General features: G+C 41.8%; 1 protein-coding gene across 1 annotated transcript in view; it reads right to left on the bottom strand.

The window, feature by feature from the left end:
* Positions 1-21,618, bottom strand: part of LOC126262285 (peptidylglycine alpha-hydroxylating monooxygenase) — a 233,772-nt gene that overhangs the window by 13,776 nt on the left and 198,378 nt on the right. Inside the window, exon 8 of the mRNA XM_049958803.1 lies at positions 13,574-13,716. Within this exon, the coding sequence (XP_049814760.1) occupies positions 13,574-13,716 (143 nt within the window). The remainder of the gene's footprint in view (positions 1-13,573; positions 13,717-21,618) is intronic.

Raw genomic sequence — 21,618 nt, forward strand, 5'->3', positions numbered from 1 at the left:
TCTTCTGTGACCTTTCTAAGGCCTCTGATAGTGTTAACTATGAAATCCTCTTAGCAAAGGCTGAATATCAAGATATAAGTGGATCAGATGGTTCATGGATTAAATCCTAACTGGAAGAAAGCAGGTCATATTGAACGACTCTGAGGGGCACTCTGTGTCATCTAGCTGGTGCTCTATTCACTGTGGTGTTCCTCCGGGCTCTGTACTTGGTCCCATTCTCTTCCTCGTCTTCATCAGTTACATTCCCTTATGCACTAGCTTGAAAACTCATTTTACTCTTTTTGCTGATGACATCTCCATCCTCATAAACAAAACTCCCAAGCACAATCTTGAGGATTTGGCCAGTATTGTCTGTAATGAAGTACTTAATTGGTTTGATAATAATGGGTTATCACCAAATTTTAACAAAACCCAGTCCATTCATTTATAAGTAAGTAAAAAAGTGGAGGATCAATTAAGTATTAAATGTAATGGTAGTGAGTTAGTACAAGTCGAGTCATCCAAGTTCCTGGGTGTACACATTGACAGGAATCTAAAATGATCTGAACATGAAACTTCCTGACAGATTAAAACTGTGTGCCAGGCCGAGACTCGAACTCGGGACCTTTGCCTTTCGCGGGCAAGTGCTCTACCGACTGAGCTACCCAAGCACGACTCACGCCCCGTCCTCACAGTTTTACATCTGCCAGTACATCGTCTCCTACCTTCCAAACTTTACAGAAGCTCTCCTGCGAACCTTGCAGAACTAGCACTCCTGAAAGAAAGGATATTGCAGAGACATGGCTTAGCCACAGCCTGGGGGATGTTTCCAGAATGAGATTTTCACTCTGCAGTGGAGTGTGCACTGATATGAAACTTCCTGACAGATTAAAACAGTGTGCCGGACCGAGACTCGAACTCGGGACCTTTGCCTTTCGTGGCAAGTGCTCTACCAACTGAGCTACCCAAGCACGACTCATGCCCTGTCCTCACAGCTTTACATCTGCCAGTACATTGTCTCCTACCTTCCAAACTTTACATAAGCCCTCCTGCGAACCTTGCAGAACTAGCGCTCCTGAAAGAAAGGATATTGCGGAGACATGGCTTGGCCACAGCCTGGGGGATGTTTCCAGAATGAGATTTTCACTCTGCAGCGGAGTGTGGGCTGATATGAAACTTCCTGGCAAAGGTCCCAAGTTCGAGTCTTGGTCCGGCACACAGTTTTAATCTGCCAGGAAGTTTCATATCAGCGCACACTCCGCTGCAGAGTGAAAATTTCATTCTGGACCACAAAAACTACTTATTTTAGTTACTTCCATGCACGACTGTTGTGTGGCATAGTTTCCTGGGTAACCAGCCACTTTCAAAAAAACTATTCATTGCTCAAAAAGAGACTTATTGCGATAATGAATGGAGTCCAGCCTACACATTCTCATAGAAACCTCTTTAGAAAATTAGGGACACTAACAACTGCAAGCAATATATCTACTCCCTGTTATGTTTCATTGGTAAAAATGAGCACCTATACAAAACCAATGATTCACACCATACCCATGATACCAGGAGGAAGATGGATCTCCATTATGAATTAAAAAAACTTAGTATTGTACCGAAAGGAGTCCATTACATGAGCTGCAAGGTGTTCAATATTCTTCTACCATGACTGAAATCACATGTCCACGAGCTCCCCAAATTTAAACAACAGCTCAAACACTATCTCATAGATAATTCCTTTTATTTGGTCAAAGAATATTTCAATTATGTTAACTCTAATCAATTTTTTTCTTTTAATTAAAGCTGATATACTCTTGTTGTTGTTGTTGTGGTCTTCAGTCCTGAGACTGGTTTGATGCAGCTCTCCATGCTACCCTATCCTGTGCAAGTTTCTTCATCTCCCAGTACTTACTGCAACCTACATCCTTCTGAATCTGCTAAGTGTATTCATCTCTTGGTCTCCCTCTACGATTTTTACCCTCCACGCTGCCCTCCAATGCTAAATTTGTGATCCCTTGATGCCTCAGAACATGTCCTACCAATTGGTCCCTTCTTATCGTCAAGTTGTGCCACAAACTCCTCTTGTCCCCAATTCTATTCAATACCTCCTCATTAGTTATGTGATCTACCCATCTAAACTTCAGCATTCTTCTGTAGCACCACATTTCGAAAGCTCCTATTCTCTTCCTGTCCAAACTATTTATCATCCATGTTTCACTTCCATACATGGCTACACTCCATACAAATACTTTCAGAAATGACTTCCTGACACTTAAATCTATACTCGATGTTAACAAATTTATCTTCTTCAGAAATGCTTTCCTTGCCATTGCCAGTCTACATTTTATATCCTCTCTACTTCGACCATCATCAGTTATTTTGCTCCCCAAATAGCAAAACTCATTTACTACTTTAAGTGTCTCATTTCCTAATCTAATTCCCTCAGCATCAGCCGACTTTATTCGACTACATTCCATTATCCTCGTTTTGCTTTTGTTGATGTTCATCTTATAGCCTCCTTTCAAGACACTGTCCACTCCATTCAACTGCTCTTCCAAGTCCTTTGCTGTCTCTGACAGAATTACAATGTCATCGGCGAACCTGAAAGTTTTTATTTCTTCTCCATGGATTTTAATACCTACTCCAAATTTTTGTTTTGTTTCCTTTACTGCTTGCTCAATATACAGATTGAATAACATTGGGGAGAGGCTACAACCCTGTCTCACTCCCTTCCCAACCACTGCTTCCCTTTCATGCCCCTCGACTCTTATAACTGCCATCTGGTTTCTGTACAAATTGTAAATAGCCTTTCGCTCCCTGTATTTTACCCCTGCCACCTCTAGAATTTGAAAGAGAGTATTCCAGTCAATATTGTCAAAAGCTTTCTGTAAGTCTACAAATGCTAGAAACGTAGGTTTGCCTTTCCTTAATCTTTCTTCTAAGATAAGTCGTAAGGTCAGTATTGCCTCACGTGTTCCAATATTTCTATGGAATCCAAACTGATCTTCCCCGAGGTCGGCTTCTACCAGTCTTATGCATTACGATAGTTGAAATCATTATTAACATTACTATGTCTTTTATGTAGCTATTGAGATCTACTTTCATTTTAACTTTTTTAAGTGTAATTTTGTCTATACCTATTAATGCGTATTTTGTCTTATACCTATATCTCCTCTTGCAAGAGCGTTTTTTATGTGTTACTTTTGAGTGTTTTTTATGTGTTACTTCTGCATAATTTGTAATAATTTAACACATCTTACGTCCATGCAAATTTTAGTGATCTAAATAAATAAAAATAAATTTTATAATAAAGCTATAGCCTGTGCATATATGAAGAGAAATTCCCCTGAAGAGAGTTCAAGGCACTCCATCAATATTGTCTTTTTTTTTTTTTAAGGCAAATTTTTACAGTCATGCCAATACAATGCCTGCTCTTGCTACATCTAAACAGTTATTAAGCCAGGAAACCCTCAAACAACACAATCAATTAATTGTTTTGAACTGTTATGATCTTGTCCTTGTGGCTTTATTCCACACCACAGCATTAACAGTTATGGTACAGTTAGTTTAAGAGGTGGCCTAATACCCTTTCTGTCACCACCCCATTACCCCGGGATAGAATTTTTCTACCTCAACTGTCTGCCTATAATGTTACTCATAAGAAAATTTTCTAAATGTTTGTGAATCATGTAACTGAGGTGGGACTTGGACACCAAACCAGTATTCACCTGGTGGGATGTGGGAAACTGCATAAACCACTTCCAGGCTGGCTGGAACACCAACTCTCATGAATCAGCCAGGCATATTCTGTCAGAGTCCAGAACATCTTCTCATCCCATAAGCAGAGCTTTACGATGCTCTGCTACCCAGGTGGGTGTTTTTGACTGCAGAATATGAGAAAACTAAGGGACAGAGGGGTTGGATAAGTTAATTATGAACAATAAACAACACAGTGCAACACCACCTTTCCCAGCCATGGCAGTCTTAAACCTGATAGGACTTGATACACAAATCCTGACACTTAGTAGATGGAAGTTTATATTATTAGATGGAATTTTATACACTACTATTATTTGTGAAAACTGCTATAAGGCCTTGGGAGTGTCTTAAGGAAGGTAACAGTGCAATAATAGTTTTTATGATTACAGTAGATTACAGTACCATGATAATATTCAGATCTGATGCTTGAGTAACAAGGAAAGTTGTGTTATTTCATCATCAAACACATCAAGTCTTTGACATTTAGAAACACATAAATAAAAGCATTCTCATATTGGGAGATGCAACCCACCTACTGTGAACAATTCGTGCTCAACTGAATGGGCATGGACACCTAAACTGGTTTCACAGACTTTCCAGCTACTTTTTCCTTTCAGTGCTGCTACTGGATCAACAGAAAACTAGGGCATGACTACCCAGATAAGTAGAAAGCCTCCACAGTTTTTCACTGTTGGAAGATGACGATCTTGAGGTGTATGTTTCCCATTATGCTCTCCATATGCAAATACAGTTTGAGTAAGAAACAGTTAGAAAATGACTCAATGGATCATGTCACATTTCCACACGTCAATATTTGAGGTTATGAGCTTCTTGGAGCTTTTTAGATTATTCTTAGCACTCTCCTGGTTAATAAGATACCTGTAAATAGCAACTCTCATTTTCTTTCTGCTATTTCAGTTACATTTTCATTCACACTATGTTCCTTGGATGCATATTAATACATGAGTTGCTTAAGTGGTAATGTATTAAAGGCAACAATTGAATAGGTTTATAGATTTTCTTCCATTATCATGTTTATCTGGTAGGTGCCAGATTAGAGGGTACTGAAAATTTGTCATCACTGAAAGTTTGACATCATGTAAGTCAAATACACCACCACAAATGATAGCAAATATACTACTTACTCAGAATACTCCCAAAGATATTGCAGTACAAGTTTATGCCAAGGTGTTTGTATTATTTTTTCTAACTACTGTGCCAGACTTGTAATCAAATGCACAGTCAGCTGCTGAATCCCATGGGATTTTGAAGCAGAATGTCTGTAAGTGTCCTTGTTCAGGCCACATTTTGTCAAATTGACAAATCTTTCACGAGATCAGAAAGGACTGGTAATGTTAATTAACAAATTAATTGTTTCAAAAAGTGCAGATTCATGAATGGTTTACACCACCTAGGTTTACGGTAAAATGCAAAATGGACAATACAAGCTCTGCAGGGTGAGGTGTTTCTTCATAATGTGAATAGCACAACCATTCTGCACAAGTCAGTAGACCTTTTCTGCTGCCAAGAACTCCTTGCAGATAGTTTTTATGCCATAAAATTGGAGGAGAGTCACTTATTCATTGATTGTGTTCTGTAGATCCCATCAGGAAGTCAAGAATGTGGAGTAAACGATACATTAACAAAGGACATGAGAAGCACTGAAACTTAAACTGCATTATCAATCAACTTTATTATTATTATTATTATTATTATTATTATTATTAATCACAGTGCATGTTGCGCACCCCACCCCACCCCCCACCCCTTCCAACCTGCCCCAATGGATGATGAGTTGACATGTGCAGTATTGCTGCTGAGCAGTACATACAGAGGAGAATGGGCAGGAGTGTGTATCTATGCATTGTGCTATTGAAGTAGCTATACATTACACAAGAAGTACATTATGCAAAAAATAGTATGGAGGTATGGTGTAAACACATCTAAAAGTGTATAAGCTTTGTAATCATTACTTTGAACTTATCACACAGCACATATCAATAAATAAATGCATTTTCACAAATATGTGAAAGATCTGTAGTGACTGCTACACACATCATCTGCTATGGTTGTGCACATTATCTCCATTCACACTTTCCAGAAATGCAGTCATGGTGTGAGTTGAGTGTTTGTGCAGTGACAAATGAATGTTGTCAACTGCCAAGTTTGTGTCTGCCACTTGAAGTGTTGTGTGTGTCAATATTTACTTTATCTTTATTCTGTTCTTTTCTTGCTGTCCACCAACAAGTCATCTATAGCAAATCCTTCTTCCCTTTCTGTTATTTTGCATTAATGAAACTGTTCAAACCTATTCTCATTATGTGATTGAGCACTTATTAAGTATGGGTAGCACTAAATGATCTAATATTCCCATCAGTGGAGATCCTGACATAATCAGCACTGAGAAGACTGGTCCACAATAATATTGATTACAGAATGGAACCTTCAGCAGTATCATGATTGGCCATTTGCCTCCCACTGTTCTAGCCACATAATCCGGTTCTCTGATTCTCCCAGGATGGGGCCACATTTTGATAGGCCAGAATAACAGCAGATGTGCCTAAATTTGCATCAGTAGTGAGTCACCTTGATCAACACTACACTTCCAAAGTTCAGGATATACTCACGACCCCACTGTAGAGAATGCCTATAGAAGATTAAAGACTGAGCTTACTCATAGAGTTGCTGCATCATGGGAAGACTGTACCAAATAAGTACTGACTCAGGAAGACATAGGCAGTAGAATACCATCCCAGTACCTGTGTCACATCTACAGCAGAGTGAACATCTGAACAGTGGGTGACAACCTCCTGCACACACTATGGAGCAGCCGTCTGCCACCACAGCTAAAAGCTATTGTTGCATCACAGACAGAGATGTCTCTCGAAGCTTTTGCAGAACTAGTTAACCACATCCTAGAAGTTATTGCTCCAAATCAACAGGTTAGTGCTGGGACAGTGTAAGGTAGTAGCACATCCATGGCCCTTACTGTCTCACTTGCAGATTACAATGCTCTGTCTGCCAAAGTTGATGCACTGAGCACACAGACTGGCATGCTGATGTCACAAGGGGATCCTAGTTGCTATAGAGGAAGTAGCTATAAGTGATATAGGTGCTGTTCCTCGACTCAGTCAGTATCCAATGCTTACCTGCCAAGTTGCTGATACCACAGAAGATTCAGAGAGCAGTCTAAAAAGTGCACTAGCCCCTGCACCTACCCAAATGCAAACAATAGTTGATTGTAGGCACCACCAACTGCCCAACTATGTCCCAGTGCCTATTCATTACTGACAGGGTATCAGGCTGGAATTGTTTAATAGACACAGTTTCCAGCATTAGTATCCTGCCCAGAGCATCACTGCACTGTTGCAGCCTGTCCACTGTGTTTAGCTTGTCTGCTGCAAATTCAGGAATTGTGACATATGGCATGCAGCATGAAGAGTTGAATTTGGGGCTCAGTCATTTCACATTGGATTTTACTGTTGCAGATGAGGCCAAAGCAATTATAGGTGCTGGTTTCCTAGCTCACTACCAGCTCCTACCAGACATAGCAAATGCCCACCTAGTGGACAATATTACCAGACTTGTGGCCACTGGGGACCATCGTGAGAGAGTATGTATGACATCAAGGTCATACAAGTTGCAGATGAAAAGTACCGCCCACTGTTGCCCGAGTTCCTAACCTTAAGAAGACCTCCAGCTGTGCCACAGTGAATTTTGCATAATACTGTTATGCCTTCTACACCACTTGTTAGCAGCAGACACAGTGGCTGCATCAAAGACTGAGACGGCATGGAAAAAAATGGTTCAAATGGCTCTGAGCACTATGGGACTCAACTGCTGAGGTCATTAGTCCCCTAGAACTTAGAACTAGTTAAACCTAACTAACCTAAGGACATCACAAACATCCATGCCCGAGGCAGGATTCGAACCTGCGACCGTAGCGGTCTTGCGGTTCCAGACTGCAGTGCCTTTAACCGCACGGCCACTTCGGCCGGCAGACGGCATGGAGTTTTACAATTATTTATTGAACTTTCTTTCCAATTTCTCTCTCGTCATCACTGCCCAGCCCTGCGGATCCCTCCGCCTGGCTGCTGCTGTGTAGATTCTCTGACAATGCGCGCAACATGTGCCGCTGATCACACTCGGGAGCCTCAGGCCACCAGTGCTCTGCTGAAGCCAGGATGCTCTGTGGTGCTCTGCTGAAGCCAGGATGCTCTGTGGTCGAGATGAACTTGTCACCGCCCAGCATCCCAGTACAGGCATGCCCACAGAGCCGCATTGCCGTGAGATCAGCTGCCGACGCCTGCTGCACCGGCGGTTGGGAAGCCGTCAGTAGCGATGTCCGCGAGGTTCCGTCATGGACAGACCACGTGCTGTGGGGCCGGGTTGCCATGAAGCCTGGGCATCAGCCCCCGGCGGCGTCTGTGACCAAGACCGCACTGTGGCCAGTCCTGCTGCAAGTTCTCGCTGTAGTTAGTCAGCCACGGTGCCGACCGAACTCAAGCCGACCTCCAGAGCTGAAGTTGACATCTGGCGGCAAATGGATGATTCCTGCGAGCTGGAACAGACTTCCGGAATCGTCACCTATGAAGATTAAACATTCGGACTCAGACCACATCCGTCCTCAGATCTGAACTGCTTCCTAATGGCTTCTGTCTGTTGCTGCCTGTGCTCCACTATTTATATCCGGCAGGAGGATGTTTTTTACACTCGATCGTAGCCTTTTGTGATTACTCCCGCAGTATATTGCAGCATAACGTAGCGTGCTGGCCTCACTTCCCCTTACTCAGCGCTCTCCAGGCTTCGCTTGGCGCTCAGTCTGTGTGCGTCCTTGTGTCAGTCTGTTGGTAGACTGCTGCTGTCAGCAAGGCTATCTGTGCCTGCCTACTTCACAACACCTCGGTCACCGGCATGCCTCTATTTTGCCATTCTCCACTACGTGAAGCAATGCTTACTACATGTGGCCGCAACAATACAGTCTACCATATAGAAACCACAGAGCACCAAAAGCTTAATGCTCAATGCTGGCATCAGTTGCAGACTCCAGTAAGTAAGCCATTGGTGCAACCCTCCAACAATAGGTGGACTATATGCTGCAGTGGCTGGCTTATTTTTCACACAAGCTATCACCTTCTCAGAAAAGATGGAGCACATACAGTTGGAAACTTTTAGCCATATACAGACACTGACTACAGGCCCTTAACATATTCTCTCATGAAAAACTGCAACACTTGCTCCCTGCAGTAGTTGAGCCAATTGGAATTCATTAGCCAGTTCAGTATGGACATGCACCATATATCAGGCATCACTAATATAATTGTGGACTGTCTGAGAGGCCAGTGTCTCTCAGCCTGTGGACATGATGGCACTTGCAAAGGTGCAGCAAGATGATCCCGAGCTACATGCCATATTGCATGACACAGAGGAATTTAAGTTACAACTATCTGGTGAGAACATGAAATTTTATTGTGAGTTGTGACACAGCAAATCACACACTTTCTTCCCCATTGCATTTCGCAGCCTGGTGGTCGAGGCCTCACATAATCTTTGTCATCTTGTAGTCTGACCATCATTCAAGCTAGTATCTCAGTGGTTCGTGTGGCCAGGGATAGAAAGAGACAGCCACGAATGGATGAGAACTTGCCAGTGTTGCCAACTTTGCACAATCATTTTCCACATTCATTACCCGATTTGAGAGTTCCCAGATGCTTTTTCATGCTTTGCTCATGTTCATCTTGACATGGTCAGACTACTTTCTCCATCGGACGGCTGACCTTATATATTCACAATGACCAATAGACGCACACAATGGCCTGAGGCAGTAACAACAGACAACATCTCCACAGAAACACTAGCCAACACTTTCACACTGATCTTGTGAGTTTCAGCTCTCTGCTTCGTGTCATTTTTGACAGAGGCTGACAGTTCAAGACCGACTTGAACGCACAGTTGGCAAAAGTTCTGTAGCTACGTTCATCACAAGATGACCAGTTGTCCTTTGGCTAGCAACAGCATGGTGGAACTCTGGCACTGGACGCTGAAAACTGAGTTCAAGTGCCATAGGACATCTTGGACATCTGTACTGCTCACAGTCCTGTTGGTCTTACAAGCTACATACAAACCAGATATAGAGTCCTTGACAGCAGAGTTTGTTTATGGTAAGACACTGCCCCTGCCATGGGAGTTAGTTACTGGCAGCCTACTGTCAGAAATGGATGATCAACCACAGTTCCTTCTCAACTTATGGAAACATGTAAACCACAACAAGACTACAAAGGTCTCCAGACATGGTTGTCCAATGACTTTTGTTTACAATAACCTCGAAGCTGTTCACGCATCATATTATATACAGACTTCATCAAGCCACCACTGAAACACATACACACCCACACACACACACACACACACACACACACGCACACACACGCACACACATCCACACACACACAGTCATATAGTGAATGGAAAACAGGCCACTGTGTCTCTTAGCAGAGTGAAGCCAGCTTACATTTTCAGGGACATATCATCCACCTTGCAGTCAAGAGTTGCAACATCATGCAGATGTGACACCCTGACTTCCAGCCCTGCCACCACAACAAACTGACACAGAACCTATGTACGCCACCCACTCCATTATATGTCCACTTCCTGGTCTGCTTCAGAGAACTCCACTCTCTGCTTTCACCAAGGAGGCTCCTGCAGCAACCGCTGCACACATCAACTGCTGTGGTCACCCACATTAGCTATGATTGTGCCTTTCAGAGATGAAGTTTGGTGCAAGTTGGATGACTGTGCAGTGACAAATGAATTGCATCAACTGTCAAGTGTGTGTCCACTGCTTGGAGCACTGTGTTAATGTTTGTTACTTACTCCTTGGAGTTCTAACTCATTTACTTTATGTTTATGCTGTTCTTTTCTTGCTATTAATATAAAGCTGTATATTGACGAGTCGCTTAGAGCAACAGATTCTTTCCCTTCTGTTATTTTGGATTACTAAAACTGTTCAAGCCTATTCTTAGATTGTGAATGAGTATTTATTAAGTACAGGTAGCACTACATGATCTAATATTCCGGTCACAAGAAAAATCAAAGAATAAATATTTTTCCCTGATTCATTTAATATTCTTTAAATCAATAAGTGTCTTGCACTACACACTTTTTAAAGCTGCCTATGTTCTTCCTCAGGGATCAAGCTATCTCCACACCAAATTTCATCAAAAGCTGATAAGTGGCTTAATCGTGAAAACTTGACAGTTTCCTTTGCATTCATAATATTAGTATGGATAAAACTTTCAATTATGATATATATTTTTCTGTGTAATGATCTTGATGAAATAAGCCTGTACAGTGCCCAAGCTATGCTCAAGCTGCCTCTGAAAATCCCACGGGAACTCGATTTGAGTTTCCTCAAAGTAATGGGGCGGTGGCACAAATCCGATGGCATCCACATTCCAAGATCATACAAATGATGCAATTAATATATTAATTTATTTTCCCTTTTTTTATCTAGAAGGTCTACCTCAAGTCATAGTAAGACGCAATGGGTCACAACTGACATTGCAACTGCTTACTGAATGTTTGTCTTATAACAGAATTTTGAATGTTACAGCAGCTCCATTCCATCGAATTCAAGTGGACATTCAAGAGTGTGGTTTACACTTTTAAAACTTGAAATTCTCAACATGTGGCCGTAGTTGGCCCTTGCACTTAATACAGTTGACTTGATGAACTAAAAAACACTGGGTCGATGCACAGTACACCTTTGGTACACTGGTCTCAGCACACACCTTCAGACAGTTGTCAGGATGGGCATCTGCCACAGTGGTACAGAGCTCTGTAGCTGCTGCATGTTTGTGATCACAATGGACACTTGTCACTTGCAGTACTATTTCAGTCTGCTGTGACTGAGTTCCAGACCAATAGTTGTTTCATGGGGTTTCCAGTCAGCACAATACAGCAGTCAGCTTCCACTGTAGTTCATCATACAGCAGCAGGTACAGTTACCCCAACCTGCAGTTCATCATACAGTAGCAGGTACTGCTACCCCCAGCTCCATCCCCTCCTTTTCTGTCTACTGTTCCTACAATGTGTCGTCATGTTTACATTTACTGTTTATCTCATGTGGACCACTCAGCAGACATTGCAGTTAATGCTTGTGTCTTGTGTCCCACTTGATCTTGTTGCAGAAGTCCTTCACTGTATATGGTTTTACTAAATAAATGGCTGGAGGCTACAGCTCTACAGTTTGAATTGCATAATGCTTTTCAGTGGTTTCTATAGTCTCATTGAAAGAGGTATGTTCTACAAAACTATTTTTAGGTGACAGTGTTATTCAGTGATTCAGTCAGAGATTTTTTGTAGGCACTTGTCATAGCGTGGCACAAGTTTTTGTATGCATTCTTCATAGAAGGTTGCCACCTATGTATTCATCCATGTGGTAACATGTTCTTTCAGCTCATCATCATCACTGAAGTGTTGACCACCAAGGACAGATTTTCGGTGTAAGAAGAGATGAAAGTCACTAGGAGCGTGGTCTGGGCTGTACGGAGGATGATCAAATGCGTCCCAGTGAAATTCCTGTCAGAGTTGTTAGTTAACATTTGCCGTGTGAGGTCGGGCATTATCATGGAAAAAAATAACACCTTTTGACAGTAATCCTCAGCGCTTGTTCTGTATTGCATGGCGCAATTTCTTAATGGTCTCGAGTAACAATGTGCATTGATTGTTTGGCCTCGTGGTAAGAAATCAATCAGCAAAATGCCTTTTCTGTCCCAAAAAATGGTGCACATGACTTTCTGAGGTGTCAAGATTTGCTTAGGTTTAACCTTAGTTGGGGATAAAGAGTGCCTCCATTCCAGTAATTGCTGTTTTGTTTCAGGGGTGTCGTATGATACCCAAGTTTCATCCCCTGTGACTACCCAAGAAAGAAAACCATTGCCTTCTTCATTGTAGCATGTCAAAAACTGAAGTGCAGTGCCCATCTGGTACCCCCCCCCCCTCCAGTAAGAATTTTGGGTACCCAACATGAGCAAAGTTTTCAAAATTTCAGTTTTTCAGTAACAATTTCATGAATTACTGATTGTGAGATTTGCAGAACTTCCATAGCAAGGGCACTAAGTGTAAACTTATGGCTGTGCTTACTCTTCTCTTCAATTGTGTGAACCTGTTCATCAGTAATGTGCATTTGATCAAGTCCTTCATTGAACAGTCTGACCCATCTTCTAACCTTTGAATCCCTGATAGCATTTTGTCCATAAACCTCACAGATTTGCTGATGAATTTCCTTTGGTTTAACTTTCTTTGCATTTAGAAGATGAATTACAGATCTGATTTCACACGTGGAGGCATTTTCAATTATGGCTGACATTATAAAGAAGCACTACAAAGCATACGTCAGCAGCAGTGATCTGAAAATGGTGTACATGTCTTCTCCTCGAGTCAGAGTAACTGTTGTACATGCTCGGAACTGTGATCATAGTGCTGCCGCGGATAGAAATAGAAACTGAACTTACTTTGTGGACGACCCTCGTATATTGTGATTAAACAGAAGATTTATTAAAAAATCCAACATTTGAACAAAGGAGTGGGTGGGGAGGAAGTAATTCTCATCCCTTTATTAATTTAGCCAAATGAACAGCAATAAAATATTTCTTGAAGTATTTAGTTTCTTACACAGATAATCTGCTTTTCAAGAACTACTTATGCAACAATAAATATATCTGCAGAATGAAAAAAGGTGACTTGCATGCTACTAATCTTCAACACATGCAAAGCAAAATATACAAAAATACTTTCCCAGCATTCAGAACATCAATAAGAATTATTGTATATAGTTTACCAGTCTGTCACCATGATGTATGGGTTCTGTATTGACAACCGGGTAGAACATCTGTGGTGTGAGTGGATCACGCTTTCCTAGCAGGGTCCAGTGGTCTCTACCAGATGAATCTGCACGTACTCGATACCCTGACACAACACGGCCTGGAAAACAACCAATGGTCATAAGAAAACTTATATCTAAGACCAATGAAAACAACATACATTTTGACACGACAAAGGTTTTCATGACTGGTTACCTTATTTGCTGATGAATGTTTCAGGTTTTCAAGTCGTGGTCTACGAAATCTTTTTGTTCTTGACCTTTTGTTCACAGAGTCACTGAACATTTTCAGAGGTGCTCCTAAAACCACAAATTGAAGTTTTCTGAACCAAAATTTTACCTGCAATGACAAACTATTGTCCATGACTGAGCCATTCCACAAACATCTATGCTTGTCAATGTCAGAGCAGCCTTGCTGCAGTTGCTATTTGGCTTCTTTTCTATAGCCAAGCAGGAAGTGAAGCAGCATCAGCTAGTGCAGAATCTTAGCAAGCACTCTGCCTGGGAATGAAAAAGTGTACACACTCTCTGCTGGAGTGAGCACCAAGGGCAGTACCAAGCTGCAGGCAATGAGTATGAGTGACTGGATGTTTCCCTGTATCTCTGCTTTTTACAGAGTAAGGTGCCCTGGTGGATGCTATGCCTGTCATATTCTGATGTGACAGGATTTTGTCAGGAGGGTGCTCAGCTTCATTTGCACGTAGATACATAGCTGCTGTGCCAGTGATCACCGGAGTTGAAGTTATCTGTTAGCAGTTCTTCACCATGCATTCTGTTCTGGTAGAGGCTATTTAGTCTGTATTGTTTAGTCTGTATTCCTCTTTACTGCCACAGGATGGTACAGCAGTGCGATGGGTACATAAGGTGTGGCTCCTCAGTGTGAGTTATGTCACTTTGTAGACATTCTGGTTGACCAATGTGTGAGCAACATTGTTTTGGCTGTCACTGTGGTTTGTTACAGCATTGTCCTTTTAGCTGCATCCTTCCTGTCATGTTTGGGTCATTTGGTGGTTGAGTTAATGTTGTTTCCTGACATGTGCTGATGTTCTTGTTAAACTATATGTGTTAGTGCATTAATCTCTAGTATAATTGAGGGGCTTGTTTTGAATGCCTGCATTCTTTCTTGTTCATCCCCCCATTTTAAAATTAGCAATAAGTTTGGCTCGTCTTTCACTAACCTGTGCTTATAACCACAAGTCTTAAGTGATGCAAAGGGCTGTGACATTTTACTGAGAGAGTAATTTATTAAGCTTGCCACCATTTGATTGTTTATAATAGTTCAGAGATAGATTTTAACAGATGGAGCAATATATGTGAAAGCTATTCATCTAAGGTCAGCACCATTTAATTGTGTAAATTTTGGTGTGCCAATTGTGCCAACGATATTTCAAGAGTTCAGTATGTGCCAAATTAGCTGATCTCTATTTGTCATGTGTTGTTTTAGAGAGTTTTGTGCCAAAGATTTATTTTTAAAGAAATTGCTACCTATTTGTAAATGTCTTGTGATTCTTAAGGGGTAAGTACCACTTGTTGCGAAATTTCTGTAACTGTAACTTTAAATATTTGTCATAACATTCTTTGTTTTGAAACTGGTCATCAGAATTCAGTTCTGTTATCACTTTTGGTGAATGATTGTAACTTAATATAATGCACCTGAAAGATTACAGTGAGCCATATTTTTTACTACCAGTTGTAAGATGAAAGATTTGTTTTCTTATCGCCAAATGTGAAAAAACATCCAGAGATTAAAATGCATTATGATCAGTTACAGTGAAATTGCTGTTACAAAGAAGTGTGATGTACAGATTGCATTTTTTTAATAACACTGACATTAGTACAGAAAAACAACCACCAAGCTCCACTGCCCCACAACCACACTCCCTACTGGCACAATAGCTGGGCAGAGAACCCGTCAATCTATATAAACATAGAGATAATTTTAAAAGAAAAGAAGAACCACAAAACTTGGTGACATATGGATTGTATCGATAGATCGGTGTTATCTCTGACAGGTGATAGTTCAATAGAAAAGTTTCACCTTTGACAAGGATTGTCTCTGTTGATCACGATTCAGCTTCTACCGTGTCCCATTTTCGTGGTGTTTAAGTCACTCCCTGATGTTCAACCCATCAGTTAGCAAGACTAAGTGGAACCAGGACACCTCTGAAAATGTCCAAGATAGCTCTGGACCAAACATCAGGAACGAAAAAGTTTCATGGACCATGACATTACAATCTGACCAATTCACAAGCAGTTAATACAAATTAATTTAAGATACTGCAAAAGCTTGCGTTTAACAGAAACTCCCTGGAGTATTCATGTTTTAAGCCATTACCCATGTAATCCAATAAGGATTCGTGTTTTTGTACTATAGCTCTAGGAAAATATCACTACAGAAAGCATATAACTTACTTTCATGCAGTTGTATTACCTGACCAATTCAAAGATGGTGATGAGTAATTTCAAGCTATGGAAAATCAAGTATGGAGTAATGGAATAACAACATTATGAAAAGGACAGATTGCTACTCACCACAGAGAGGAGACATTGAATGGTAGACAGGTACCATGAAAAAGACTGTTACATACTATTCAGCTAACAGACTATGGTAAGCCCTTTATCAGAAATAGATAAGACAAAACCCTTACACATTCACACAAACATAAGAAATTTCAAGAACCTTTCAGAAATGATTAATACTAAAAGAGAAATATTTGCAGATGGTTGGGTGAAACTTGTGACACGCAGTGCACCAACAAGTGATGCTAACTGCTACACCACACCATCACAGTACACACGGCACAGCTTGCGGCATTGTTCCATCTCCTGGAGAAACAGTGACCCACTATTTTAGGCCACGCATGTGTTTGCATCTGCCCCCCCCCCCCCCCCCCCCACACACACACACACAGTGATCTTTCTGGAGTGAGTAAGGGGGTACAGAGGAAGCAAAGGTGGAAAAGGCGGTGGGGCGAGAGGGGGAGGGTGGTTAGCAAGGAGAAGATGTGCAGGGATGAGGGATGTAGTGGGGACGATATAGTGGGCTGCTAAGTACATCATTGGGAGGCTTTGCTGGGGGAGGGGAAGGCAAAAGGGAGAGGAGACAAGAGGAAAGGACTGACTATACAAGTACGCTAGTAGGATAGAAGCCGTGTGTAGTGCTGGAATGGCAGCAGGGGAGTGGCTAGGCAGATGAAGGATAGGGAGTAGTGAGGGCTGAGGCCAGGGGGGTTATCATTTGAATATGTTCCAGGGAGAGTTCCCACTGTACAGTTCAGGAAAACTGGTATTGGTGGGAAGAATTCAGATGGCGCATGCTGTGAAGCAGTCATTAAAGTGAAGCACATAGTGTCAGATGGACGTCTGCAACTGGGTGGTACAGCTGTCTCTTGGCCAAAGTTTGGAGGCCACTATTCATGAGAACATACAGCTTGTTAGTGGTCATACCAAGTCAAATGTGGCACTGTGGTTGCAGGTAAGTTGGTAGATCACATGGCTGCTTTCACAGCCAGCCCTGTCTTTGGTGGGATGGGACACACCTGTTGTAGGACTGTTGTAGGTGGTAATGGGACAATATATGGGATAGGTCTTGCATCTAGGTCTATTGCAAGCCATAGGGCAAGGGATTGGGAGCAGGGTGGAATAGGGATGGAAAAGGATATTGTCATGTCTTAATACAATCAAGTCCAAATCCAAAAGCAGGGTCATCAATGAGGTACAATACATCACTAAATGCACACTTCTTATGAACACCAACATACAGCTAGAAGAGAATTGGACAGCTGGTCAGAGCATGCTGTTATTTACACAGACATTGAATATTCCAGAATATACAAACATAAGATATTTCAATAACCTTTCAGAAATGATAAATACTAAATGGCAAATAATTGCAGACGGTTGGGTGGAACTGGTGACATGCAGCATGCCAGCCCGTGATGCTAACTGTGACACAACACTACATGCACCACAGGTTGCTGGATTGTTCCCTCTCCCCGAGAAACAGTGACTCACTATTTCAGAAGTTCTCATCTAGGATGACTACAGTGCCAAGGATATTGATCTTGTCAATGGTCCTCTTTATGACATCACTGGTGGGTCCTCACATTTTAATCATGTTGCCACATCTTCTTCATTATGATGACCATCAAAGATAATCCCTCCCATTAAAGTTTCATGGTTACATAACAGGTATTCAGTTTCCTTGAATGAGAAGCCCCCACATCAGTCTGTGCCTCTGGACTGCAGTAGGACTTCATATGGATGTGGACAGTATCTCTGCCCTTTTATCTTCTTGATGGAGGGTCATTCTTCTCAACTTTGTTTGTGACATCTGACAAGTGACAAAGGATATGCCACAATCCAAAGTAGCATTTAAGTAAATTTTCCAACAGTCCCATTTTCCACAGGGGTGCAAAAATTCACACCAAGTCTCCTGAGCTGTACCTCACCAGAAGGTGCTCTCAGTCTTTCTCTTAAGTGTCTAGGGTCCACATGCAAGCCAGCTGTCTTGCTTCTTCTGTCCTGGTATCATCTTGTTGAAATGGGAACAGTGTATCCGCTGTCGTTTCACTCTTGTGACTGTGGAGGAGTATGAATGGTGCGAAGACAGTAATGTCTTGCTTCGCTATGTTACATGCGAGTGCCACAACAGGCAGTGGTAGGCAGTTGTTACTTTGTGGGTGAAATTGCAGCGTGAAATTACCTCTGTTACTAGTCTGGACTGGAAAATTTTTCCACCATCACAGATCATCACACAGAGTGCTTCTGCTTCGAAATGATGTCTTCTACAAGGAACATTGCAATTTCTGGAGCTTTGGCAACAGTGCAGCTTTGGTGACAGTGTAGCAAGCTAGGTAGGTAGTCAGTGCAGACTTTTATCCATATATTTCATTTGTTGACTTTGGGAACCTTCCCTAGAGACCAATTCAGTTTCGGTGGAATGGCACTGCTGCAGATGAAATTGGTATCAGATGCACTGTTCAGCTGGCAGCATTCTATATGAGTGCTAGCTAATTTGTGTATGATCCCCTTTATTGATACAGTGTTTTGTCACTGGCTGATTGGTCTTTTCTTGGCTCCAGAATTGAAAGCATCAAAAAATTGCCATGGAACAGTAACATCCGCCGATGCTGTTCCTTGGTTAGGCCAGAGCCTATTGTATGTGGTGACAGTAGAGCATGATTCACGGATAGCACTAATCTGCCCTTACTGGACTTGTCTGGCTGTTCCTGTTCACAAACCTTTGGGAATGAGCTGTGGTTACTTGTAATGATTAGCGATGAGCCTGAATAGCTCTTTTCAACAGAAAAAAAAGCTTCAAAATTTAACTGAGCATCTGGAATGATGACTGGGACTTGTCTCATTGACAACAGCATGGTACCATAGTTTTCAATGGTACAAAACCGTCCAGAGCAATCTTTGTTGCTTGTGGGAACAGCTTCATCAATCTGAAGGTCTGATCTTCCAGTCTATGACTGCCTGTGATGCTTGCAAGGACTCCCATTTGAGAATAACATAATGATTACATTCTGTTCAAATGAAAAATTGTAAGACTTGTGTTCTGTCTTTTCCAGTTGTTCTTGCTGTACATGTTCCTCATGGCTGGACATAATTCCCTTTTGTGGCCTGTGGCACAGTCAATTTTATATCTCAGAATACAGTCTTCTTGAACTGGTGACAATAAGCACTTGATATTACAGGAAAAGATGCCCCTGAGTCGAGTAGCATCCAGACAGGCTGGCTGTTGATGATGATGTCAATGAGATTTACTGGCACCTTGGTGACTGTATTACATGGAAGACTTTCATCTGTGGCAGCCTCACCTCCATATATGGAGTTTTCCTCAACTCAGCAGCCAGGTGAGTGGCTGGTATCTCTATACAGGGAATGTGAATTGCTAAGGCATGTTGGGGAGTGATTTCATCCAGGGTACAGTGATGGGCTTTGTTTCAGACATTGACTATAACAACAATCATCATATTTCTCTGCATTAGTGTACAATGTGTCTATGGCATCCACAGTGGAAACCTAACAGTGTGTTGTCCTCTGTGCTCCAAATATCTGTTGTTCTGTGGGACATTATACCTGGTGGAGGAGTTGGTTGTACATATATTGGTTGGATGCTGGGTTGTCATTTGATGCCTGCAGCAAAAATCTAAGTTGGCCAAGTCCATTCATCTGGTTTGTTCAACTGGTGGTGGATATTGCTGCTAAAGATTGATACTACACTTCAGCATTCTTCATTACATCCTGACAAAAGGCATAAACATTCACAGCTGCCATCTCTTGCTTACTCAGACCAACAGTTCTGGCTGCCATAAACTGCTTTATTTCTCCTCTTGCTACCAGGTGCATGAGAGAGGTGAGGTTGTAGTGGGCTTCCAAAACTGCCACAAGAACCACATTGGAGAGTCAGTCAGACCTCTTTCATTTGACTTTCTCTGTTGGATTTCCTCTATTCACTGGCAACATTTTATGAATTCCTCTATTGTTGTGACATCTTTTACCAGAAGAGTGTGCTAAATGTCTTGTGTGACTCAAGTTAAACAATGGCAAGTCCAGGGTGGAACATTATTGTTATTCCTTTATCAAGTTTGAGACTTTGTTGGCTTCTGTCATATTCGGATTCATGATTTGGCATAGGGCCCAAGATTCTGTATTTACAACTGTGTCATTTCTCCTTGACATGGGACCTGTTCTTCAGTCATCTTTCCACTAAGTGGACTTTTTGCTGACTCACCAAATGTTTTCTTCTGTTTAGCCTGCAATTTGTCCCAGCTATTGATCTTCTCTTCATTATTCTCTAACCACTGCTTGGTTATGCCATCCGAGTAAAAGTACACATTTACCAGACACATCATATCATCCCACATGTTGTATTTAGTAACCCAGTGGCATCCTTTCAGCCATTTCATCATGTGGTGATCAGTATCTAGAGAAAACACTGATGGATGCCTGAAGTGCAGCTGACTTGTTGCAGTTTTGGAACCCACTGGGTTTCTGAATATCTGAAACTTAGGAATGATGTTTTGCATGTATCCTGGTTCATTTCCATGTATTCAATAGCCATTGCCTAATTGGAACAATGCTGATGCAGGTCTTTTGAAGGACAAAGCACCTCCACCAAACTATGTCACTTCATAACCACAATCAAGTCCAAATCAGACAGCAGGGTTTCAAATGAAGTACAACACTTAGCACTGTCAGCACATTTATTATGAATGCCAATGTACAGACAGAAAAGGACTTAAATCCTGGATGGGTCATTCTTCTATTTATGTTAGCATCAAATAGACCCACAAACAAATATTACCAACTTAAGAAATTTCAACAACCTTCCAGAAACAGTAAATAAGAAATGGTAAATAACTGATAATGGTTGAGTTTGAAATGGCAACTCACAGCACTCCAACCAGCAATGCTAACTACTATGCTCCATTGCACGCAGCACAGCTTGCGGCAATATCGTGTAGGTGGACAGTAGGTTGAGTGGGCAGTGGAATACCACTATGGGAAGGGTGGGGTGCATATTTAACAGTTCAGGACACAAGAGATAGCTAAAACTCTAGTGGAGAATGTAATTCAGTTGCTACATATGTGGTTGGTACCGAGTCACAAGAGGTGTGTTCATTTGTTGAAAGGCGGCAGTGGGTATATGGGGGAAAGTAGATGACTGGGGAGACAAGGCATGGGAGATGTGTTTTGGGATAAAGCTGGGAGGATAATTTCGGTATACAAAGACATCAGTAAGATTCTTTGCATACTTGGAGAGGGATTGCTTCTCACTATTGATTCACTATTGGCTAAGCTTGTACAGAAGGGGCTTCTTGATATGGAATGGGTGGTAATTGTCAAAGTGGAGGTACTGCTTGTGTTTCGTAGATCTGATTTGGATGAAGGTACTGATGTAGCCATCTTTAAGGTGGAGGTCAACATGAAGATAAGTGGCTTGTTGGGTTGAAGAGGACCATGTGGATCAAATGAGAGAGTCGATGTTGAGG

The sequence above is a fragment of the Schistocerca nitens genome, chromosome 6 (assembly GCF_023898315.1).
Source record: "Schistocerca nitens isolate TAMUIC-IGC-003100 chromosome 6, iqSchNite1.1, whole genome shotgun sequence".
Classification (NCBI taxonomy): Eukaryota; Metazoa; Arthropoda; class Insecta; order Orthoptera; family Acrididae; genus Schistocerca; species Schistocerca nitens.